We start from the raw sequence: 23504 nt of genomic DNA on the forward strand, positions 1-23504 counted from the left end.
CTGACATACTGTTACCATAGCTATAAACACAGCCTCTGCCCTGACATATTGTTACCACAGCAATAAAGACTGCCTCTACACTGATATACAGTTACCATAGCTATAAAGACTGTCTCTACACTGATACAGTTACTATTGCGATAAAGACTGCTTCTACACTGACATACTCTGCAATAAAGACTGCCACTGCACTGAAATACAGTTACCATACTGATAAACAATGCCTCTACACTGATACACTTACCATAGCAATAATTATTGCCTCTACACGGATATACTGTTTCCATAGCGATAAAGACTGCTTCTACACTGATATACAGTTACCATAGCGATAAAGACTGCCTCTACAGATATAAAGTACCATAGTGATAAAGACTGCCTCTACAGGGATATACAGTACCATAGCAATAAAGATTGTCTCTACACTGACTTACTGGTACCATAGCGATAAAGACTGCCTCTACACTGACATACTGTTACCATAGCAATAAAGACTGCCTCTGCACTGATACACAGTTACCATAGCGATAAAGACTGCCTCTGCACTGATACACAGTTACCATAGCGATAAAGACTGCCTCTAAACTGATATACAGTTAACAGAGAGATAAAGATTGTCTCTACACTGATATACTGTTACTATATCGATAAAGATTGCTTCTACACTGACATACTGTTACCATAGCAATAAAGACTGCCTCTACACTGATATAGTTGCCATAGTAATATACACTGCCTCTACACTGATATACTGTTACCATAGCCATAAAAACTGCTTCTACGCTGATATAGTTACAATAGCAATAAAGACTGCCTCTACACTGATATAGTTACCATAGCAATAAAGACTGCTTCTACACTGATATACTGTTACCATAGCAATAAAGACTGCTTCTACACTGATATACAGTTACCATAGCGATAAAGACTGCCTCTGCACTGATATAATTACCATAGTGATAAAGAATGCCTCTACACTGATATAGTTACCATACCAATAAAGACTGCCTCTACACTACATACTGTTACCGTAGCAATAGACTGCCTCTACACTGATAGTTACCATAGCGATAAGGACTGCCTCTGCACTGATACAGTTATCATAGCGATAAAGACTGCCTCTACACTGATATAGTTACCAGAGAATTAAAGGTTGTCTCTACACTGATATACTGTTACTATAGCGATAAAGACTGCCTCTACACTGACATACTGTTACCAGTGATAAAATCTGCCTCTACACTGATATACTGTTACCATATCGATAAAGACTGCCTCTACACTGACATACTGTTACCATAGTGATAAAGACTGAATTTATACTGACATACTGTTGCCAGTGCAACAGATATTAATTTTTTCTTTTCAAACTTCCACATCCCTTGTTAAGTCTTTTGTTTCTGTATGTTCTCAGAACACTGCCTGTGGTGGTGTCCTCAGTGAAACATGAACTGTACCTTTAATTAGGAACATACCTGTACCTTACTCTATAATTAACTGTGGATATTAAAGTCGTGTTGATGTCATTCGCCTCGTTTCATCTCCAGGACTTTTGTGTTCTTTTATTCTCCACAGTTGTGTAATGAAAGATTACAGAGATTCCCCTCTCCTTCTGGAGAAGAGAATGTAATGAACACAACTGGACTTTAAAGATACACTACACTGTTTGTAGCTTCAGTGACAGTAATGTTCCTGTATTGTACCTTTAATTCTGAGTGTCCACTAACTGTAATGGCATATTCCCATTGTAACTGTGTTTTCGTTTTTTTTTTTTTTCTCTCTCTCCCTCTCTCGTCTTGCTGATGACAGGTGATGCTTAGTGCTCTGCAGCCACAAGAGGGAGCCACCTCCCACCGTTTTAGAGCTGCAGTGTGGAGGGGCTGTAGCCAGGGCTCCAGATGTTGCTGTTGTTGAACAATGAGCCTCTCGGGTCCTGGTGGTTCACTGCAGACAACAGTTTACAGTGGCCCAGGTTTAAACACAAGGACAGCACAAACCTGCATATGATTTACTTAAACAGTTAACACTGGAAGATGGAGGGAGACGGTTTAACATCTTTATTAAAAAGATTAGCACCACACACACACACACACACACGTTAGTCCACTGCTACACGTGTGTTTTATTTCTCTTGTCGTCCTGCCAGAGCGGGCAGAAAGAGTACATAGTCTTGTCTTTAAAAGCTGTAAATGAGTTTCCGAAGCGGAGAGTGTGAGGGAAGGCTGTTACATACCGGACTCAGTTTGTTCAGACGTCAGGAGTCACACCCCAGGGTTTCAGAGCGTGGATCTGACCACAGCGATGAGGAGTCAGTGCTCTCGCTCTCAGCGCACCGACTCCAACGGTAAGAGCTCAGGCTGTGTCTGAAACTGTGCTCTTCACTGTAAAGGGCACTGAGCGGGGGGTGGTTGGGTCCTTCAGTCTGTCCTCACCCTCAGCTCCTACACCAGAGGCCCACGGGCACAGCAGAGAGCGCCTTTCTGAAGGCAGCAGTCTTACTGTCAGGGACAATATTCCCAGAAATCAGTGTCGTGCCCAGTGTGGACAGCTCTCCGGGTGTTTGTTCTCCTCGTGCCCAGTGTATAACAGCCGTTCTCCGTAACACATTTACAAGTTCATTGCTTCCAATGCTGAAGGCGTTCAGAAGAGCGCCACGTTTCAGAAAATCCACACTGCCCCCTGTCTCCAGGACAGTGCACCACACCTCATGGACCCGGTCTGAGTTGGATGCCCATATAAGGAGTTCTGGGTCAGATGTGAATGCCCATATATGGAGTTCCAGGTCTGAACCCACAGCTCTTTAGATGGCCATCAAGCTCAGGACAGAACTCCTTATATGGGCATGAGGCCCTCTACCAGACGACCACGTGACTTCGGTGGGCGTTTATGGCTGAGACACACCCAGCGTCCGCGCAGGCGAAGGTCCTCGAGGGGGGTTCGCTCACTTTCTGCTGGAGGCGGGGCCTTTGTGGAAAAGGTAGATTGGCCTCTGGAGCCCTGAGGATGGAACGAGAGGGAACAAAAGCTCAGAGACCTCAGAGTAAAGTGTTCATCCTGAGGGTGTGTGTATGCGTGCGCATATGTGTGTGTGTGTATGTACGTGCGTGTACGTGTGTGTGTGCGTATATATGTATGTGCGTGTGTGTGTGTGTAGGTGTGTGTGTGTACGTGCGTGCGAGTATGTGCGTGTATATGTATGTGCGTGTGCGTGCGTGCAAGTATGTGCGTGTGTGTACGTGTGTGTGTGCATATGTGCGTGTATGTGTACGTGTGTGTGTGCGTATGTGCGTGTATATGTTTGTGCGCGCGTGCAAGTATGTGCGTGTGTATATGTGCGTGCGTGTATGTATGTATGTGCATGCGCGTGTATATGTATGTGCGTTCGTGCAAGTATGTGTGTGTGTGTGTGCGTGTGTGTGCGTGCACGTGTGTGGGCGTATGTGCGTGCGTGCGTGCAAGTATGTGTGTGTGCATGTGCATGTATGTGTGTGTGTACCTGCAGGGACGCTGGTGCGGGAGCCGAGCAGCTCGTAGCTGGAGAAGCCCACCTCTGAGGTGAGGTAGGAGCTGAACTGATCGGGACGGAGCCGGATGGTGTTGTAGTTTCTGAAAGTCGTCTCCTGAGGTGAGCAACACACAGACATTTGTCAAATCAATCTCTTTGTGTTACACAGTTTAGGATGGTATTCCCCACACACACACACACACACTCTCAATTAACAGTTAGTGTTCTCCTCCGAGTGTGCTGAGCCTATGGTATCACTGACGTTTGACGTCTTGTGGAGGAGCATTTGTTCAATGCGAGTGAGTGAATGAATGAATAACTGATTGAATGAATAAATAAGAGAGTGAGTGAATAAGTGAGTGAGTGAGTGAATAAGTGAGTGAGTGAATGAATAAGTGAGTGAATGAATAAGTGAGTGAGTGAGTGAATGAGTGAATAAGTGAGTGAGTGAATGAGTGAGTGAGTGAATAAGTGAGTGAGTGAATGAGTGAGTGAGTGAATGAGTGAGTGAATAAGTGAGTGAGTGAATGAGTGAGTGAGTGGGTGAGTGAGTGAATAAGTGAATGAGTGAGTGAATAAGTGAGTGAGTGAATGAGTGAATAAGTGAGTGGGTGAGTGAGTGAATAAGTGAGTGAGTGAGTGAATAAGTGAGTGAGTGAATGAATAAGTGAGTGAGTGAATGAGTGAATAAGTGAGTGATTGAATGAGTGAATAAGTGAGTGATTGAATGAGTGAATAAGTGAGTGAGTGAATAAGTGAGTGAGTGAGTGAATAAGTGAGTGATTGAATGAGTGAATAAGTGAGTGAGTGAATAAGTGAGTGAGTGAGTGAATAAGTGAGTGAGTGAATGAATAAGTGAGTGAGTGAATGAGTGAATAAGTGAGTGATTGAATGAGTGAATAAGTGAGTGAGTGAATAAGTGAGTGAGTGAGTGAATAAGTGAGTGATTGAATGAGTGAATAAGTGAGTGAGTGAGTGAATAAGTGAGTGAGTGAATAAGTGAGTGAGTGAATGAATAAATGAGTGAGTGAGTGAGTGTCGTTTGAAGACCTCTTGACCACGCTGTAGGGGCAGGACCTGTGCATCCAGTAAAAAGGCGTTTTAAAACTAAACGGTTTCAGTGATTTAACTCTAAAGGGGTGTGACTCCGCTGTGGATCAGAAGATCATCATCAACACTGAGGACATTTGCATTAATTACTCTCATTTCATTTGTCCCTTTTTCGTGAATTAAAAATAAACAGCACCATCCCCCAAAACCGCCTCCACATTCCTCTGGTGTAAGAATAAATAGGGTTCATTGGTAAAGCGCATTTAAAACCGATAAAAATATACACACGAGGGGTCACTGAACTCGAGGGATGTGTAAACACTGTCCTTCTGTGCTTCCCAATTTAATACGACGTCTAGAACCGAATGATTTATAAACGACTTTAAAAAACATACAACAGCGAATTAACTGGAGGTTATAAACGGTTATAACCACAATATACCACCATCAGCTGTTATTACACGTCTGCTGTGATTTTTAAATACTTAGAAGAGTCCATTACCCTGTGCAAAGCTGGCACCGCAACACTATGAGTGCACTAGAGTCTATTACACCCCCTAGTGGAATAACAAGGAACAGCTTTGGAAAAATATCTGCCTGTGAGCTTGGCAACAGCGTCTTAAATGAATTAGGGGTAGTGTCTGGGACACAGCCCCGCCGCCCTCTCGTACCGTGAGCCTCTTCCTCTTGCTGTAGGAGCTCCAGGGCTGCGGTTCCAGGATGAGGACGCCCCCTGGAGTCAGGTGTCTGTAGAGTCGGCGAAAGAAGCGCTGAAGCCCCGCGTCGCCCCAGTTCAGCTGCACCCACTTGGTCACGCTCAGACACAGGATGACATCATACTCCGCCCGCTGTGACATCACCGCCACCTCGCTCTCCGGCACGTAGTTACCCTGCGCACACAGAGGGGGCGCTGTCACACACCGGACAAACACACAACATCACAAACACAAGCAGCTTCGCTGGTAAGACCCCCACCGCCCGAACCATCGTGGTCCGAACCTCAAGGTCCAGAACGGGGTCGGAGCTCCACCCACTCGCTCTGTGCCTTTGAGACAGACTTGTAAATGAGCTTTGCTCTGACTGGCTGCCTCCTAGCAACAGCGGTCAGGACTGAAACAGGTCTCACAGCTTCAGCAGGAGTGGGTGGGGCTAAACTGCTGCACCCAGGGAGTGGGTGGGGCTAGATTGCTGTTGGCAAAAAAGTCTTATCAGCACCACCCGTAGAGTGTGAGTGTGTGTGTGTGTGTTCTTGCTTTTAAAAAAAACAAAGAGGGAGGGAGAGAGAAACTAGTTTTCCTAACTTTCTTTTTTCATCTCTCTCTCTCTCACACACACACACACACACCGCTGTCTGTTGTGACGCAGCTCTGAATGTGAGTTGTTAAATATAACCACTGAACTATGGAGTTACGCAATCAAGTCCACACTATCTGCCCCGCGATAGTAAACATTACCCCAGAGTGGCCTTAAATAACACACACACACACACACACACACACACACACACACACCCTTTCTTAAATAAATAAATACAACCCAAACCATGCATTCTCACTCAGTAACAACAGAGGGAGCTCCAGAGTGAGAGAGGAAAAGAGGGAGAGAGGAGAGAGAGAGGAAAGAGAAAGTGATAAAGAGAGGAGAGAGAGAAAGAGAGGAGAGAGAGAAAGAGAAAAGAGAGGAGAGAGAGAGAGGAGAGAGAAAGATAAAGAGAGGAGAGAGAGAAAAAGAGGAAGAGAGGAACGAGAGAGAGGAGAGAGAGAAAGAGGAGAGAGAGAAAGAGAGGAGAGAGAGAAAAAGAGGAAGAGAGGAACGAGAGAGAGGAGAGAGAGAAAGAGAGAAAAAGAGACAGAGGTGGGGGTTGGTCAAGGGCTGAAAAACGTAAAACAGCACTTTTCCAATGAGATGGCCACAGGACCACAGCATTTTACACAGCAACGCGTTTCTGGACGAGGGGGCGGTGCTCAGAGTAACTCATTTAACAAGCCTCCTCATTGGCCGATCACATTCTTCAAATCAACCAATAATAAATCAGGAGCTGTTTGTCGTTAGAGCCAGAGATCAGTAAACGCTAGCGCCGCGTCCCAAACTGCTCCCCGCTCCCGACAACACTAGGCTGTAACCATCAGTCCGCACCATCAACAACATCATTTCAGTTTTAAAGTCAAACACAGTGACGAAGTCGCCTTAAAATGGTGCGACAGTGCACACGTCTGCACCCTGTTCCACCTTAAAACAGCGCCACACTAGTCCCGCTTTAATATCTGAGCGATCTTTTCCCGCCACCTCAAACACTGCTCAGTGACATTCCACTGCTCCTGAGTTCCACCTTCAACTGTTTACATTCAAACACATCCTCCCCAGTCCTGTAGGAGACATCATCTATTAACCCTTTCCCTTACCAGGTCAGTCCCACTGAGATACTGCTGTCTTCAACAAGGGAGACCTGCTCAAAAACAGCAACACACACAAACACGTTCAGATAAATACGTCTGCCGTAAATGTCTACACAGCGACAATCTGGACCCAGTGGCCCTCACCTGTTCCACCCTGCTCCAGAAATGAGGTCAGCGCGTCGTGTGTGACACAGAACAGGTGACTACAGCATCTTAAAGAGGGTCAAACGCCTTTTAGAAAGAAAAAAAAACAACATTCCTCTGGTCTCTACGTCCTCACCGATCACACTGTGCGTCTCTCTCTCACACACACACACAGACACAGAGTAAATGTCACACAGAGCCTTTAAGAAGTGAAGGATGAAGCTGCGTAGGGAACTGTCCAGACCTCATGAAGTGTTTGAGACACATGTCACCACAGGATCTTAAGGGTTAAGTTCGTTCTGTAAATTACTCCAGGCAAATGGTGCAGAAAAAGTTGTTGGAAGCTGTTTTCCAAACTCAGTCTGAACTCTGGGAACCACAAATCTCAGCGGGCTCCAGGCGTCACATTTAAGAGAGAAGACACACAAACGGAGGAAGTGAATGGTTGTGTATTAAACACAAAGCAGTGACTGAGGCGGCGTGCACCCAGTTCATCTCTGAATATAACACAATGAAGAGGACCACACTATGTAACAGAGCACTATTTCAGGGTTCGGCCATTTTGTAGTGGGGCCTGAAAACAGGGCACTCAATAAGACACTGGATACCCATAATCCACTACAGTGGTAAACCCCCTCGTGAAGTCATGTGTGAAACGGTTTACTACCCTCCTCCTGAACTCACCGTGGAGTGCACCATTAAAGGGCACTAATGTAGGGAAGTGTGAGAAGGGAGCCATTTTGGACACAGCTTAAAACATGCTACTCCACTTAGGACAACAAAGGGGGCGCTCATGAGGCAGTCTCCGGTCTCTCAGCCTCAGATGACGTTGACCAGAACCTCCCGTAGACCAGGTCGGCGTCGTCGTCCCCCCACCCCGCCCTGAGTGGACAGTGAAGACACTCTTTTGAGAACAAATGTGCTGAAGACGAGTGTGTCTAGACCTTCTAGACTGGTCCTTACACTCCAGAACACTTCACGATGGACCAACAGGACAGTTCCAGAACGACCTGGACATGGACGTCCATCAGGGACAGAGACAGCGTGTCCTGCTCCTGTTCTGGAGACGTGAGGAGTCAGGAGTCAGTCATGCTAAGCTAACTTGCTAGAAGCACAAGAGATGCACTTCCATTAATGACCAGAGGGGGCTCCACGTTTATCTGTATAAAACATTAAGGCTGACGCTTCTCAGTCACTGCCAGTGGGGGGCGATATTTGAGCAGGGGGCTGTTCTCCGATGTAGGACCTCCCAGATTAGCCAGATAACTTAAGCCCTGCTCCTACTGGAAATGCTTGACTTGGGCTTATGTTATCTGGCTAAACAAGCTTCACACCCCTCTGGTGGACTCTTGGCACTGGGCGTGGAGGCCTTAGGCTCGTGTGCAGCTACTTCAGCTCCCTATTTTAGAGACCAAACCCACTTCCAGCCGCTGGACTGACTTGTTCTGAGAGCTGTGCCCTCAGGGGTCTTACCGTCATGAAGGAGACGTTGTTGGGGAAGACCCCGGGGGTCCGGGGATGGAGAGGGGGGGCCGAGATGGGACCTCTGCACACTCTGAAGGAAACAGGGAAGGGACGGAAGGGCTCCAGCTGCAGATTCATTAACGGCATCAACTCAGGCTTCTGTCCCACGTCTCGCTCCACAGCTCCACCTAGAGGTGAGAGACATCACCAAACCATCACCGAACTGAACTAGGGTCAGAGACACAGCACAGACCGCCGGCGGACGGAGAACCCAACTTGCGGAGAGGGTTTACGCCTGCGTTTATTCGGTTAAAAAAACTATGACAAAACATTTGTTGACGACCTATTATTTGCAAAAAAAAAAAAAAAAACTGAGAACTATGACACAATGTTTGTGTTTTTCATCAACGAATTAAAACTAAAAAAAAGTGCCAGTCTGATATATGACCTGCTAATTCTGATTTTAAAACCTGAATACCTCTAGGAAATATAAACAGGAAAATGCTCCATTTCTTTTGCGGTTGTCAAGGTGATTGTGCTAAAACATTATGTAAATAAGATTATTTAAATTATAAATATAACTGAAGAATGTAGTAAAATAAAAAGGGAGTTGACTCCTTTTCACACTCGTTTACTTTGAGTTAGCAGCACAACGTTAGTGAAGAGGAGTCGACTCCCAGGAATCGACTCTTCAAGCATATGGGATTCGCTCATATCAAATGTAGGCCAATGGTTCACAGCTGAATCTCCTTAGAGTCGACTCACATCTGAAACCGTGCCCTGTTCACTATGTTCACTATGTAGTGCACTATTGTGGGGTTCCGCCATTTTGTAGTAGTGTCCAAAAACATCTCAAACAAACCCACAATGCACCACAAAAGGAACTGTACACCCCATGTACACTAACAGATTCCCATAATCCTCTGCATTGTTTGGTAAAAATCTGCATGAGGTTGTGTCCAAAATAGTTACCCTTTAATTAAATCCCTATAATAGTGCACTACATAGTGAGGGACACGGGGGGCAGTGAATAGCCTTTTCATACACAACGTCAGTCTCGGTTTGAACACACTTTCAGGAAAAAACACGGAAAATATTAACCTTAAATAAAGGCATGTGAACGTATTTGGAGAAGAAAAGTGGCCACAGTCCTTCCATAATTTTGGACATTAAATTGTTTTTAAGTGTAACGTAACTTTTTAGCTATTCTTTACGAAAGTAATAAATCATAACCCAAAGTAACAAAAAAAATAAAGTTTTAATTTTCTTCAACTAAAATAATTAAAACGGAGACTAAGATTAACACATAATCAAAATGAGCTGCCAAAATCAACACTGGTTTAAAGTCCATAGAGCGGGTCCCCTACGTGGGCAACCAGGTTTTAAAACAAAATAAGTGCAGAGTCTGACATATCTAGGCCACCAGGGGTCAGTATTGCGGCTGTTTCATGAGTGCCACTGATTCTTCTTCACATTGTAAAACAGCTGTTACACTGCCCCCTAGTGGCCTACAAGTAGCCCATATGAACAAAGCCTGCTGAAAACGTTGGGGACACGCTCTGTGGAGAATAACCTGCTTCAGTCTGGGACGACAGAGTTCTCCTCTAGTCCTTAAGCAGTGGACACGGGACGGCTTCAAAACTCCAGGAGCACTGCTGTGTCTGATCCACTTGCTGACCGGACCCTGAACACACTCAAACAACACAAAGCACAATAAAACAGAAACATTTACCACAGCTACAGGTCACAACCTCACCTTCAGTCTCCGCATCCATAGCTTTTGAGTCGTCGTCCCTCTTCTGTCCTTTCTCTCTGGACCTGTCCAGTTTGTCCTCCTCCTTCAGCTTGTCCTCTCTCTGTCTTCTCGCTCTGTTCAGGTCAGAGCTCCCTCTGGACACCTCCTGCCTCTGCAGCTCAGAGAGGAAATGGCGGAGGTTCTGCCGTGCAGCGTGCACTAGTCTGCTGTCAATATCCAGGCCCAGAATGTGGGCGGGGCTCCAGTGCTTGGCGATAGTGAGGGTCATGTGACCCACGTTGCAGCCCACGTCCAGAACTTTTTTGGCACGGAACCATTCGGGCCTGAGCAGCGCCAGACGCGGGTCCCTGCTGACCATCGGGGTCTGGTACCCATAAAAGCGACTGTACGTCCCGTAATGGAACTTCCGCTGGGGCTTGGGCCGGTGCTGCACCGTCTGCCGGGGCCCGGCGCGATGGCTCCCTGACGCTATGGGCGTGTGGAAGGTTTGGCTCCGCCCCCTCTCTGCGCTGGTAGATGGGGTCGGGGTAATGGACAACCGTTCAGAGCGACTGACGGTGCGCCGCCGCCTGCGATTTTTGGACAGATTTGAGGAGCTGCTGCTGCTAGTTTGGGCTAAGGGGGCGGAGTTACTCCTGGAGGCGTTGGAGCGTCGCCGTGGCAATATGGGCGGGACCACCTCATCCCTACAATTTATTGACGTGTTGAGTTCGTAGGGCTGTGGCGACTCCTGCACCGTTTGCAGGTCATGCATTACGGCGGGCTCTCTGGACACTTCTGGAACCGCACTTACCTCTGGAGCAGAAAACAACGACCTGGAAACATCGTCCAACGGGGCCTTGGAGTCGGGGTCGATTTGGCTGCCGTTGGGCCCACCGTGATGACGATTTCGGTGGCGCCGCCGGCCCCCGCTCTTCATGGGCGACACGAGAACGCAGTCAAGAGCGCCCCCGCCCCGGCCGCTCAGGTTTAAGGGGTCCGTGATGTCTTTGGGGATCAGGATCTCCACGGGCTCCCTGCTCTTGGCCGGCAACGGCGAGGATTTGGGCGTCTCTGCGTTCAGCGCCTTGTTCACCTCATCGTCCAGGAGACTGTTGAGGTTCAGCGGGTCAAAGATGTTGCCGCCCAGGAGGAAGTTGGTGGGCAGCACGGGCTCGCAGTCGGAGTTGGCGCGGCGCCGCCGCTTGCTGAACCCCGGGTGTTTGAAGCCGGCGCTGACGCTGTAGCGTCTCTTACTAAGCTTCTGAGCCCCGGCCTGAGCCTGGAGGCCATTCTTTAGAGGGAAGGGCTTACTGTCCGCTCTGGCGTGCAGAGCCTCAGATATGTCGCCCTCTAGCTCTGGGAGGGTGCTGTTAGGTGGTAACACCATGCTGGACGCCCCAATGCTGAGGGGCAGAGTTGTGCCAGGTGGGCTGGGAGTCTTGGGGCGCCCCATAGGATTGTGGGCGGGGCTTAAAACGCCTCCTGCGCCACTTTCCACTAAGACAGTCTCTTTTTCTACAGACATCTCAATCATCTTCCATTAGCCACGGCTGCCTGCATGGGCCCTGAGAGAGAGACAGACAACAACAACAGAGACAGTGAGACAGTTAGCGTCAGCATAGCTCCAGCGTCTGGGTTTGAACCCTCTGCTTCTGTTCACGTACTTTTAAACTTTGGTGCAACTTGAGCCAACTACAGATTTGGGTCCCACGTGTCTGCTGGATCAATCAGTGTGATCAGAACTGGATCAGAACAAAGAGGTCGGGTTTAATAACCCACCCCTGGTAGTAGCCTTCCTGCAGCTCATTAATAATGCTGTATAAACTAGGATCAGAGAATGGAAGAGTCCAAACTCCTCCCTCTCTCTCTCTGGGTCTCCCACTATGTCTCTCTCCCTCCCTCCCTCTCTCTCTTTCTCTCTCTAGGTCTCCCCCTAGGTCTCTCTCCCTCCTCCCTCTCTGGTCGAGTTTCTCCGCCTCCTCTCCTCTGCTGAGCAGTGTGCTGAGTGCTTTCTCTGCAAAAAGAGAGAGAGGAATAAATCAAACACCCACAAAATGTGATTTAGACACAGGCTATTTACCGTTAGCGGGCGTGTGTCCCCTTGAACCCACACAGAAATGCACCAAGTGTGAAACAGGCTCTAAATCTGTGACGCCGCTTCTAAAAAAGTCGGTTTCTTTTAAACACGGGCGTCTAAAGAGGCGTAAGAGCACGCCGAGCCCGACATCCTGTGTGCGTGGAAGCCAGAAAGTGTGTATTTATGTGCGTAAAGAGTGTGTGCTGTGCAAAGTAAGAGCCTGAATCTGCTGGGTCTCTAGCAGGGACTCCGCTCTAAACACCCATTTATATACCACCCCGCGCCCAACGGACAAGCACCTCGACCAATCAGCAACGAGAACGGCGCCTGCCTGTCTTCAAGCGGCCAATCACAATGCTCCGAGCGGAGGCATGTGCTGTGAATTCCCACCTCCTCCTCGTGAGGTAGCCAGAGTTCTGCCTGAGCAGTAACGGACTTTCCGCCGTTTCCGCCACTCTTTCGATAAAAACCCCGTTATTCGCCGCACTCATCAAACATATCACCATCTAAATCTTTTACCCTCGTCAATATCTTCGAGTTCGAGTCCGTTTGAGCTACAAAAACTGTTCAGGGATCTGCCGCGGGCACCGATTTCCCGTGTAAACAACCCTCCCGATCAACTCGATTGATTAGTTTTCAGAACCGAACTCGTCGATCGATAAATCCGATCAAACTCCGCACACACGCGTCTGAGAAAACTGAAGCGTGATGTGCAGTTTCTGTCGATATTTTTGACCAAAGAAACCTCCGCCTCCCCCCAGCTTTTCCTTTACAACAGGAAGGGCCTCGTGGGAAATGTAGTTTTTCCCCACTGAGAAATTGTAGTCCTGAAACTGTGGCGAAAATGTTGTAGGACTCGAAAGAAACCACAACTACATCAGGACAGCACAGCACACTCGAGCAGATTCCTTTTTAAAAACTTGTAGTTGGAAAACAAATGAGTGTAGAAGTTGGATTACATCAAACCTGACTAATAGTGCACACTCAAGAGTTCATAACAGTACTGTGATATACGTAGTGTGTGTGTGTGTTCAGTATGCATCACTAAAGGGTTAATAACAAGACTGATGAGAGTGTAGAGAGTAAAGCGCTAATAACAGGATGTTATATAATGTGTGAAGAGTAAAGGGTTAATAACAGGGACATTATTATATTGTGTGTGGACAGTAAATGGTTAATATCATTGGTGTTATATAGTGTGTGAGTGTTATTGTGGAGAATAAAGGGTTGACAACTTTGGTGTTATATATTATATAGTGTGTGTGTGTGTGTGTGTGTGTGTTATATAGTGTGTATGGAGAGTAAAGGGTTAATAACAATGGTGTTATATATTATATAGTGTGTGTTACACACACACACATATAACAGTGACGTGTTAATAACAACACTGACGTTCTGTAGTGTGTGGAGAGTAAACTAATAAAGCTAATGAATATCTGTGTCATATATATATACATATGTGCTGTTATATAGTTTGGAGAGAGTAAAGGGTTAATAACTGTGGTGTATATTATACGAGAGTGTGACGAGCTTGTAACTATAAGTTATAAAGTAATAGATAATGATAGTAATGTTTATAATGTGTATAAATGTATATATGCGGAGGAATGTGCGGAGACTAAAGGGTTAATGGAGTGGTGATTTCGGCGGGAATCTGAGAAGCGCGCGCCCGTGTTTTCTGTGAGGAGTGCTCTGTGGCCTGTTTAGGTTCCGGTGAAACTCTCTTTAAATTTCAGAGTTTTAAACTAACCTCCACCTATTTTTCTCTCTCTGGCGGCTTTCACACACCACACTGCCGAGGAGATGGACGCAGGTCACGGTATTTAATCAGACGGGTTTAATTCTGTTCAGAGTTAAAGCTGTATTTGTCTGAGGTAGAGTCTCAGAGTCATCTCCGCTACGAGCTCGACGTTTCTGAGGGAAAAGTGTTACCAGCCCTTCATTTTATCGCCTCCTAACACTTTAATGCGCCTTAAAGAATCCACTACTTCCTCACTGTCAAGGTTTGAGGATTAAAAGCTTTATATGTAATTAAATAAATGTAAAGATGAAGGTGTTTGTCGGTCTTTCCCTAACTCCGGCCACTGCGGTATATGGTGCGGTTCCGCTCTCTCTCTCTCCGCCAGTCGCACCGGGTAAAACAATACAACGAAAGTTCAAGCCCTAGTAGGGCATTTAAACACCAGTCTCGCAAGAAATCACACGTCTAAACAATATTTAAGTGTCTCTAACAGTGTTGTAACTCGTTGTGTGTAAAACTGCGCGTAGAACACAACACATTTCCATTTCACGACAGATATTTCCCTCAGTGTAAAAGTTAGCTTAGCGGCTAGCTTCCTTTTCTCTGAGGGGAACATCTCCCGCCACTGTAACCCTTACATGTAGAGTACGGATACCAACACAGGACAAACCTCTCAGAACCACTGAATGTGGTGGTAACGGTCTCGTTTGACTGTCACAAGCAGAGGAGGTGGAGGTTTCTATCTAAAAACATATTTTCTTTCAAAGTCAAACAGGTCTTGGACATTAATCTCCACATGTTTGACTCCTGAAAAATGTTGATTTGAGTGAGTAAAGTCCTTCTATTTATTGGCAGTTAAGATCTCCATACGCTAAACTAATGAGAAATCAATTTCAGTGCTAATGGATTAACAGGGAGTTTAAGTAAATGTAAAATAGTGATTTATTATATATTTAAAATAAATATATTGGCTGTGTGTTCTCCCAGTGTCTGTGTGGGTTTCCTCCCACAGTCCAGAAACACACGTTGGTCGGTGGATTGGAGACTCAAAAGTGTCCGTAGGTGTGAGTGTGTGAGTGAATGTGTGAGTGTGTGTCGCCCTGTGAAGGACTGGCGCCCCCTCCAGGGTGTATTCCCGCCTTGCGCCCAATGATTCCAGGTAGGCTCTGGACCCACCGCGACCCTGAACTGGATAAGGGTTACAGGATGAATGAATGAATGAATGAATGAATATATTAGCTGCTAGCAAATGCGATAATAATAGCCCAGAAACTATTAGCTAATATCCATGCAGTTGACTTTTATAAAAGTTGCTCTAGGCTTTTCTTTGACTTTTTCTTCAGATATTTGAACTAGTAAAAGATAATTAAGCCCTGTGTTTGTGCTCTGTGGAGTCCTGTTAGTGTAACTACGGCCAGAGACCGTGTTTGAGAGTTTTCACGTGCTTGGCCACTGGAGGTCGCTCTGACAGTGCACTCCTGCTTTGACAGAGTATCTGAATGTCTGACCTCTGGTGGGCAACTAGGTGGGTTACAATAACACGGGAGAAACTGCCTACTGCACCTTTAATCTGAACTCAGCTGTCTTTTATGTTCTAATCACATTAGCGTGGTTCACAGGATTGAACTTGGGTTTACCGGGTTCAGGGTCGGTGCTGGTCCTGGGGGATTGGTTCACGGGCTGTTGGTGGGAGGCTCTTTTCACTCCTCACTTAACTGCACTGTGTATATCTTTGACTTTACACGCGTAATAACTCAGGGCCTTTGATCTTCTGTGTGTGTGTGTGCCTTGTCTTCTGAAGATCAAAAGGGGAAGGCGAGGTTTATTTCACCCTCGGCGGGTGAGACGAATGCGATGAACACAGCAGAAGAGGAGGTGAAGAACGGACAGAGTGAAGGAGCAAAGAGGAGAACGACAGGAGCCAAGCAGCCAATAATCTCCACTTCAGGGAAAGGGAGGAGGAATACAGTTGAGGTGATGGAGGGGAGCGAGAAGAGGGTGATACAGAGCAAGAAAGAAGAGAGCAGACAGCCAGGAGAGGAGAAGAAACAGAAGCCCAAGAAAAGAGTGAAAGAGGAGGAGAGGAACAGAGGAGCTGTAGGAGCAGTGCAAGGAAGGAAGAGACCCAGACTGGATGGAGATCAGGATGGACAGATCGCGAAAGGAAAGAAGGAGAAAGGGAAGCAGCAGGTCGTAGGGAGAAAGAGAGAAAAGAGAATGAGGGATGATAAGGTAGGGCAAGAGAAAGCAAGGGGTTTTCCATTTAAAGTTGCAATCAGTCTTTCACTGATTCTACTCTGTTTATGAAACAGCTGTTACACTGACACCTAGTGGCCTGGATGTATATGAGATTCTGTACTAAACCTGACTTAAAGCAACACTACATAAGATTTGGTATTTTTATTTTCTCCTGGGCTCCCCCTAGAACTGCAGGGTGTAATTCATAGTTACATCACTGTACTACAATCAGTCTGTGAGGAGGGTAGTGTGTTCTCTCTGTGTCTGCGTGGGTTTCCTCCGGGTGACTGTCTGTGAGGAGTGTGGTGTGTTCTCTCTGTGTCTGCGTGGGTTTCCTCCGGGTGACTGTCTGTGAGGAGTGTAGTGTGTTCTCTCTGTGTCTGCGTGGGTTTCCTCCGGGTGACTGTCTGTGAGGAGTGTGGTGTGTTCTCCCTGTGTCTGCGTGGGTTTCCTCCGGGTGACTGTCTGTTAGGAGTGTGGTGTGTTCTCCCTGTGTCTGCGTGGGTTTCCTCCGGGTGACTGTCTGTGTGGTGTGTTCTTCCTGTGTCTGTGTGGGTTTCCTCCGGGTGACTGTCTGTGAGGAGTGTGGTGTGTTCTCCCTGTGTCTGTGTGGGTTTCCTCCGGGTGACTGTCTGTGAGGAGTGTGGTGTGTTCTCCCTGTGTCTGTGTGGGTTTCCTCCGGGTGACTGTCTGTGAGGAGTGTGGTGTGTTCTCTCTGTGTCTGTGTGTGTTTCCTCCGGGTGACTGTCTGTGAGGAGTGTGGTGTGTTCTCCCTGTGTCTGCGTGGGTTTCCTCCGGGTGACTGTCTGTGAGGAGTGTGGTGTGTTCTCCCTGTGTCTGTGTGGGTTTCCTCCGGGTGACTGTCTGTGAGGAGTGTGGTGTGTTCTCTCTGTGTCTGCGTGGGTTTCCTCCGGGTGACTGTCTGTGAGGAGTGTGGTGTGTTCTCTCTGTGTCTGCGTGGGTTTCCTCCGGGTGACTGTCTGTGAGGAGTGTGGTGTGTTCTCTCTGTGTCTGCGTGGGTTTCCTCCGGGTGACTGTCTGTGAGGAGTGTAGTGTGTTCTCTCTGTGTCTGCGTGGGTTTCCTCCGGGTGACTGTCTGTGAGGAGTGTGGTGTGTTCTCCCTGTGTCTGCGTGGGTTTCCTCCGGGTGACTGTCTGTTAGGAGTGTGGTGTGTTCTCCCTGTGTCTGCGTGGGTTTCCTCCGGGTGACTGTCTGTGTGGTGTGTTCTTCCTGTGTCTGTGTGGGTTTCCTCCGGGTGACTGTCTGTGAGGAGTGTGGTGTGTTCTCCCTGTGTCTGTGTGGGTTTCCTCCGGGTGACTGTCTGTGAGGAGTGTGGTGTGTTCTCCCTGTGTCTGTGTGGGTTTCCTCCGGGTGACTGTCTGTGAGGAGTGTGGTGTGTTCTCTCTGTGTCTGTGTGTGTTTCCTCCGGGTGACTGTCTGTGAGGAGTGTGGTGTGTTCTCCCTGTGTCTGCGTGGGTTTCCTCCGGGTGACTGTCTGTGAGGAGTGTGGTGTGTTCTCCCTGTGTCTGTGTGGGTTTCCTCCGGGTGACTGTCTGTGAGGAGTGTGGTGTGTTCTCTCTGTGTCTGCGTGGGTTTCCTCCGGGTGACTGTCTGTGAGGAGTGTGGTGTGTTCTCTCTGTGTCTGCGTGGGTTTCCTCCGGGTGACTGTCTGTGAGGAGTGTGGTGTGTTCTCTCTGTGTCTGCGTGGGTTTCCTCCGGGTGACTGTCTGTGAGGAGTGTAGTGTGTTCTCTCTGTGTCTGCGTGGGTTTCCTCCGGGTGACTGTCTGTGAGGAGTGTGGTGTGTTCTCCCTGTGTCTGCGTGGGTTTCCTCCGGGTGACTGTCTGTTAGGAGTGTGGTGTGTTCTCCCTGTGTCTGCGTGGGTTTCCTCCGGGTGACTGTCTGTGTGGTGTGTTCTTCCTGTGTCTGTGTGGGTTTCCTCCGGGTGACTGTCTGTGAGGAGTGTGGTGTGTTCTCCCTGTGTCTGTGTGGGTTTCCTCCGGGTGACTGTCTGTGAGGAGTGTGGTGTGTTCTCCCTGTGTCTGTGTGGGTTTCCTCCGGGTGACTGTCTGTGAGGAGTGTGGTGTGTTCTCTCTGTGTCTGTGTGTGTTTCCTCCGGGTGACTGTCTGTGAGGAGTGTGGTGTGTTCTCCCTGTGTCTGCGTGGGTTTCCTCCGGGTGACTGTCTGTGAGGAGTGTGGTGTGTTCTCCCTGTGTCTGTGTGGGTTTCCTCCGGGTGACTGTCTGTGAGGAGTGTGGTGTGTTCTCTCTGTGTCTGCGTGTGTTTCCTCCGGGTGACTGTCTGTGAGGAGTGTGGTGTTTTCTCCCTGTGTCTGTGTGGGTTTCCTCTGGGTGACTGTCGGTGAGGAGTGTGGTGTGTTCTCCCTGTGTCTGTGTGGGTTTCCTCTGGGTGACTGTCTGTGAGGAGTGTGGTGTGTTCTCTCTGTGTCTGTGTGTGTTTCCTCCGGGTGACTGTCTGTGAGGAGTGTGGTGTGTTCAATGAATGAATGAATGATTGTGCTAAAATTAAGGGGGAGGTGGTGGGTTTCCTACCCTGCTCCCAAAAATATATAGTGCAGTTTCTGCAGTGCTGAGCCCAGACTAGCAACGACAGAGGCTCTATTTTCCCTGTTACAGCTCAGTGGAGCATCACAGTGATTTTGAAGCTGTACTTTTCAGGTAAAAAACTACCTAGTGTTGCTTTAATGACGTCGGTCATTCACCAGCCAGTTTATTTTCTGCTGTACTTCTTGGTTATCTCAGATGTTCTGTCTGTTCTCTCTGTTCTGTGTGTGTGTGTGTGTGTGTGTGTGTGTGTGTGTCCAGCGTCTGACCACTGTTAAGTTTGATACCAGGACGGACGTCTCAGGATCAGAATCAAGTCCCTTTTTAACTGGTTAGTGAATATTCAGATGTCTTTAGCTGCTCCATACACTTGTACCATTACAGTAAACACTCAGGGAATATGTTCACATCTGTGTGTGTGTGTGTGTGTGTGTGTGTGTGTGTGTGTGTAGACAACGACAAGGATATGCAGTCTAAGGTGAAATCACTTAAAGCCAGTGTAGACCAGAAGACACACAGGTGCAGTATTTTCTCTTTCTTTCTCTGTTTCCTCTCTCTCTCTCTCTCTCTCTCTCTCTCTCTCTCTCTCTCTCTCTCAGTAAATCTCTTATCCACCCCTTCTTTTTCTTTTTTCTCCAATATTTCTACCCATTCCCCTTATTTGTCTTTTCTTGAACTCTCTCTCTCACCCCTCCTTATCCATTCTCTCTCTCTCTCTCTCTCTCTCTCTCTCTCTCATCTCTTCTCTTTCTCCTGTTTTCTTTCAGCCCTTTGTTCGTGCCGTGGTTTTGATTTCATTGCAATGAACGTGTACTTTACAAATCCATAATGAGCATAAACATTTGTAAAGTTCTGTCCCTGAGCTCAGAGGGAAATGGCACAGTTACAGCATGTGATTTACTTTGGTGCTGATGATAAACGCTGGTTGTTTGTAATGTGAATGAAGTGAATGAAAGGCACTGCTTTTCTGATCTTACAGAGATGAGCAGGAGGGAGAGAGGGAGGAGACGGTGCCGGAGAAGGAGAGTGTAGATGAGAGGAAGAACAGATCAGTGTGCAGGGAGAAGGATGAGGAGGAGAAGGAGGAGAGCATCAGTGACCAGGATGAATGTGAGAGCTGTAAACAGAGATGGGGCGATGATGTCATCTGTAATATGGAGTGTAATAAAGCTGAACGTGGGCAGTGAAGTAATAATGCGGTAAAAACAGGGCAGAGGTGTGTGTATCTCACTCAGTGTATCACCTGTGAACAAGGAGACTATCTAGTACCTATTCGTCCTACCTACGGTTCTCCAGCGCTCACTGCTCTCTCTGCCTGCTGTTCCTCTGGAGTCTCCACTGTTTACAGCTGGAACCAGGGTCCTGTGGTCCCCTCAGTCTCGTTCACTGAGACACAGAGAGCCTCTGCAGACACCGTGTGTTCTCGATCTGTTCTCCTGTCCTGAGAAGGTTTATTAGCTCACACCCTCAGCTCCGGGACAGAGAAGGGTCTTGATGTTTTTCTCACGCGCACGTTGAAGTCGACGCAGAGCTCTAATGGACGTTTTAAGGCCTAGCGGTAAGGATCCTGATCTGACCATTGCTGTCAGGTCCAGTGGTGCTGGCTCTGAACGGGGTCACTGGGTCAGAACCCGGGTTTTAAATCTGCTACAGCGCCAGGAGCCCAGAAACAGACAGAGGAAGAGCAGCCAGGCGAGAGCTGAGATAAATGAGGAGAAAGCGTGAGAAGTAACCGGTCGTCCAGAGTTACACTGAGGCTGAGAGTCTCAGGGTAGGGTTGTGTTATTCACCATAGATTGTAATGTTGAACCATGCTCTGTGTGTGTGTGTGTGTGTGTGTGTGTGTGTGTGTAGATGTAGTGTGGGTGCAGTGCAGCAGGGCTGACTGTAGTAAGTGGAGAAGACTGAGTGAAGATGTAGATCCTTCAGCGCTGCCTGATAACTGGACGTGTGAGAATAACCCAGGTACATCAGTCACACCACTGAGGGCCTCCTTGTTCCTTTATCTAGCTGATGTTTGTATTTCTGTTTATTAATGTCTGTGTGTGTGTGTGTGCGTGTGCGCTGCAGACCCGGAGCATTGCAGGTGTTCAGCTCCAGAACAGCAGTCCAGTTCAGATGAGAAGCAAACTTACTTTTGCAGCCTGGTACCTGGATCACTGGTCTGGGTCAAGCAGAATAGACACCTCTGGTATACACCCACACACACACACACACAGACAGTGACACTGTACTAAAATGCTGGTCAGTTGGTTTAATTATATTAATTGAATAAAACAACGCAAAGCTCCTCTTATTGCGCTTCTCCACTGCGCTCCACTGTCTCGGCTCGGCTCGGCTCTTTTGATTCTCCATTAGGTAAAACTCACTGGTACCAGGTGAGTCGAGTAGGGCCTAAACCGTGGCGTGTAAACCTTGCAGAGCGCTGATCGTCCAGAGAGAGTCGTCACTCTACGCCACGCAACGCAGACGACCAGCACCAACTCTCCATCTGTAAAATCTCCAGCTGCAGCAGAGATCACGTTTGTTTTTATCCGACTCACGACGGCAGCTCGTAAAATGACGCCGTGGTCTTTTGAAGAGGTTCAAACGCTCCTTGGATCGGTGGCCGACGAAAGAATCCAGCGAGAGCTGGACGCTGCAACAAGGAAGGAACAAACTCTACTGATCTGTCTGAACTGATGACGGAGCTGTGTTCAGTCCCAAACAACAACAACACGCCGATACACCATGAGTAAACACCGCTTAACGTTACCGCCGCCGCTGTTGTGGTTTCCAAAGACCACTGTTCCCCTTAGAGACAGGGGTTAGAGACGACACTGATACATTTCAGGGGGGAGCTGTGGGAGTGGAGCCGAGCTGATGCCATGTGCTGTAAAAGTCCCAGTGCATCCTGAGGGTGGGTCTCAGGGTGGAGTCCTGTCCTCAGGTCACTGTCTGTAAACGTTACACTCCTCCTGCTGCCAGAAGTCTTATAAAAACTGAAAATAGTGTGAGAGAGAGAACGATGATGGTGATGTTGGGGTGTGTGCAGGTGGCCAGCTGTGATCGAGAGAGATCCAGACACGGGCGAATACCTCGAGTTCCACAAGGAGACGGACCTCGCTCCGGTACGAACCGCTGTGTGTTTTCAGTGGCACTGAACAGGGTTACACTTTCTATTTGTGAGGGTCCTTACACTCCTTTGCACTTACACTGCAGGGTGTGTGTGTGTGTGTGTGTGTGTGTGTGTGTGTGTGTGTGTGTTGCAGTATAAGTGTCATGTGACGTATTTTGGAGAGCCGGTGTGTATCGGCTGGGTTCTCTTCAGCGACGTGAGGAACTACACTGATCTGACAGAGGACAAAGTATGCAAACACGGCACATTGTGGTTCTTTTCCGTTTCAGATGTCTGTTGTTCAGAAGCTGTGATGTTAGTGTGTGTGTGTGTGTCTGTGTGTGTGTTAGATATCAGAGCAGAAGAACATAAGGAAGGACCTTAAAGATGCCATCTGCATGTCCAAGCAGGCCCTGGAGCTCCCCCCTCAGGTACACGCCCACAATACACACCATCACATAACGACACAGCTGTAAAAACAGACCCCTAGTGGCCTGGAGGTGTCCGAGGTTCTGTACTGAACCTGTTGTAAACATGGACAATAGAAAACACAGCATACTACTCTTTATTACACAGTGTTCAGTGTTTTTACGTTAGTTCTCAGAAGTGATGAAGAATCAGACGCCTCCTTTGAGACGTTTATGCTCCGCAGTGGGTCCACCACATGGGGGCGGTCATGATTAAGAGTTCACACCATGGAGAAGGATCTAAACTGGCGATGTGATTAATCACTCCTGAAAAGAGTCGGGATTCGCTCCTCACTGATCTCTGAGAGACCTCTGGTCTGGACGTGGCTTTAATACTCCCATGACCGTCTGTGATTGACAGCCCTCGTGTGGAAGTATGACGAAGAAAGACAGTGTTTCAGATGTTTCAGGGCAGTGAACACCCTCACGTTCTTACACAAGTTTGATTTACATTTACATTAAATAAACGTATAGAAGCAGAAAACAGGTCTGTTTCTCGCTTTTTTCTTACGTTCTCATCTTGATTCGCTCCAAATAAAGAAGACGCGTGGGTTCCTGACTCTCCAACGAGAACCACCTGGAAGCCCTTTGTTCAGTGAGGCATCTTGAGTTCACTGTAATGCACTGTGTCTTCTCAAGAGTCCACTCTTCATGTTCTTTCCCAGCTTCTTCCTTTACGTTAAGCACACAGCATCCAGACGGAGAAGATGGGCGCTCTCTCTTGGGTTAAAAAAGTGGTTTTGGATTCATTGTGGAGTCTCAGACCTTTCGGATTACTGCGCTCGCTCAGGGCGGCCGCGCAGGACCGAGCTCCCTCTGAGGGGTTTGTGGAGCGCAGAGTGTCAGGCTCATGTGAGGATCGGGGACTTTTATAACCCATCCCTCTTACCCCTTATCACTGGCCCACAGGAGGAAGACGTGCTTCACCTTCACTCCACTAGAGGGAGCCAGGTCTTTATCGGCACAGTGTCTTTTCCTGTATGGACACCTCCACTGCTGTAGTCTTCAGACTAATCCTGAAAAA

The 23504-nt window shown here is 47.8% G+C and overlaps 2 protein-coding genes across 6 annotated transcripts in view; one reads left to right on the forward strand and one right to left on the reverse strand.

Annotated features, from left to right (window-relative positions):
* Positions 1-2042: 2042 nt before the first annotated feature.
* mepceb (methylphosphate capping enzyme b) lies at positions 2043-12889 on the reverse strand. Of its 3 annotated transcripts, XM_066671500.1 has the most exons (7): positions 12378-12889; positions 11962-12039; positions 10316-11862; positions 8569-8747; positions 5227-5445; positions 3497-3620; positions 2043-2997 (listed from the first exon to the last, which is right to left on the reverse strand). In XM_066671500.1, exons 3-7 carry the CDS (start codon positions 11829-11831, stop codon positions 2942-2944), a joined length of 2094 nt encoding a protein of 697 aa, XP_066527597.1. In that variant the 5' UTR covers positions 11832-11862; positions 11962-12039; positions 12378-12889; the 3' UTR covers positions 2043-2941. The 3 variants fall into 3 exon arrangements, with proteins under 3 accessions (XP_066527597.1, XP_066527595.1, XP_066527596.1); XM_066671498.1 differs by lacking the exon at positions 11962-12039 and having other exon boundaries at positions 12378-12882; XM_066671499.1 differs by lacking the exon at positions 12378-12889 and having other exon boundaries at positions 11962-12302.
* Positions 12890-14026: 1137 nt separating this feature from the next.
* Positions 14027-23504, forward strand: part of LOC136696810 (zinc finger CW-type PWWP domain protein 1-like) — a 14548-nt gene continuing 5070 nt past the window's right edge. The window contains exons 1-11 of one of the 3 annotated variants that reach the window (XM_066671502.1): positions 14060-14193; positions 14883-14941; positions 15917-16347; positions 19178-19247; positions 19369-19435; positions 19896-20026; positions 20771-20881; positions 20987-21107; positions 21951-22026; positions 22168-22263; positions 22364-22444. In XM_066671502.1, the coding sequence (XP_066527599.1) occupies positions 15970-16347; positions 19178-19247; positions 19369-19435; positions 19896-20026; positions 20771-20881; positions 20987-21107; positions 21951-22026; positions 22168-22263; positions 22364-22444 (1131 nt within the window). In that variant the 5' untranslated portion in view covers positions 14060-14193; positions 14883-14941; positions 15917-15969. The other 2 variants (XM_066671501.1, XM_066671503.1) reach the window with 2 other exon arrangements.

This window comes from Hoplias malabaricus, chromosome 5, assembly GCF_029633855.1.
Source record: "Hoplias malabaricus isolate fHopMal1 chromosome 5, fHopMal1.hap1, whole genome shotgun sequence".
NCBI lineage: Eukaryota > Metazoa > Chordata > Actinopteri > Characiformes > Erythrinidae > Hoplias > Hoplias malabaricus.

Bases quoted from the DNA above. Each gene is read 5' to 3' on its own strand.
- mepceb (XM_066671500.1), bottom strand. From the start codon at position 11,831: ATGATTGAGATGTCTGTAGAAAAAGAGACTGTCTTAGTGGAAAGTGGC. The intron at 3,621-5,226 runs GTACGAGAGGGC...TGCTCACCTCAG, and splicing joins GCAAGAGGAAGAGGCTCACG to GAGACGACTTTCAGAAACTA. The intron at 2,998-3,496 runs GTACACACACAC...TTCCATCCTCAG, and splicing joins CCGCACCAGCGTCCCTGCAG to GGCTCCAGAGGCCAATCTAC.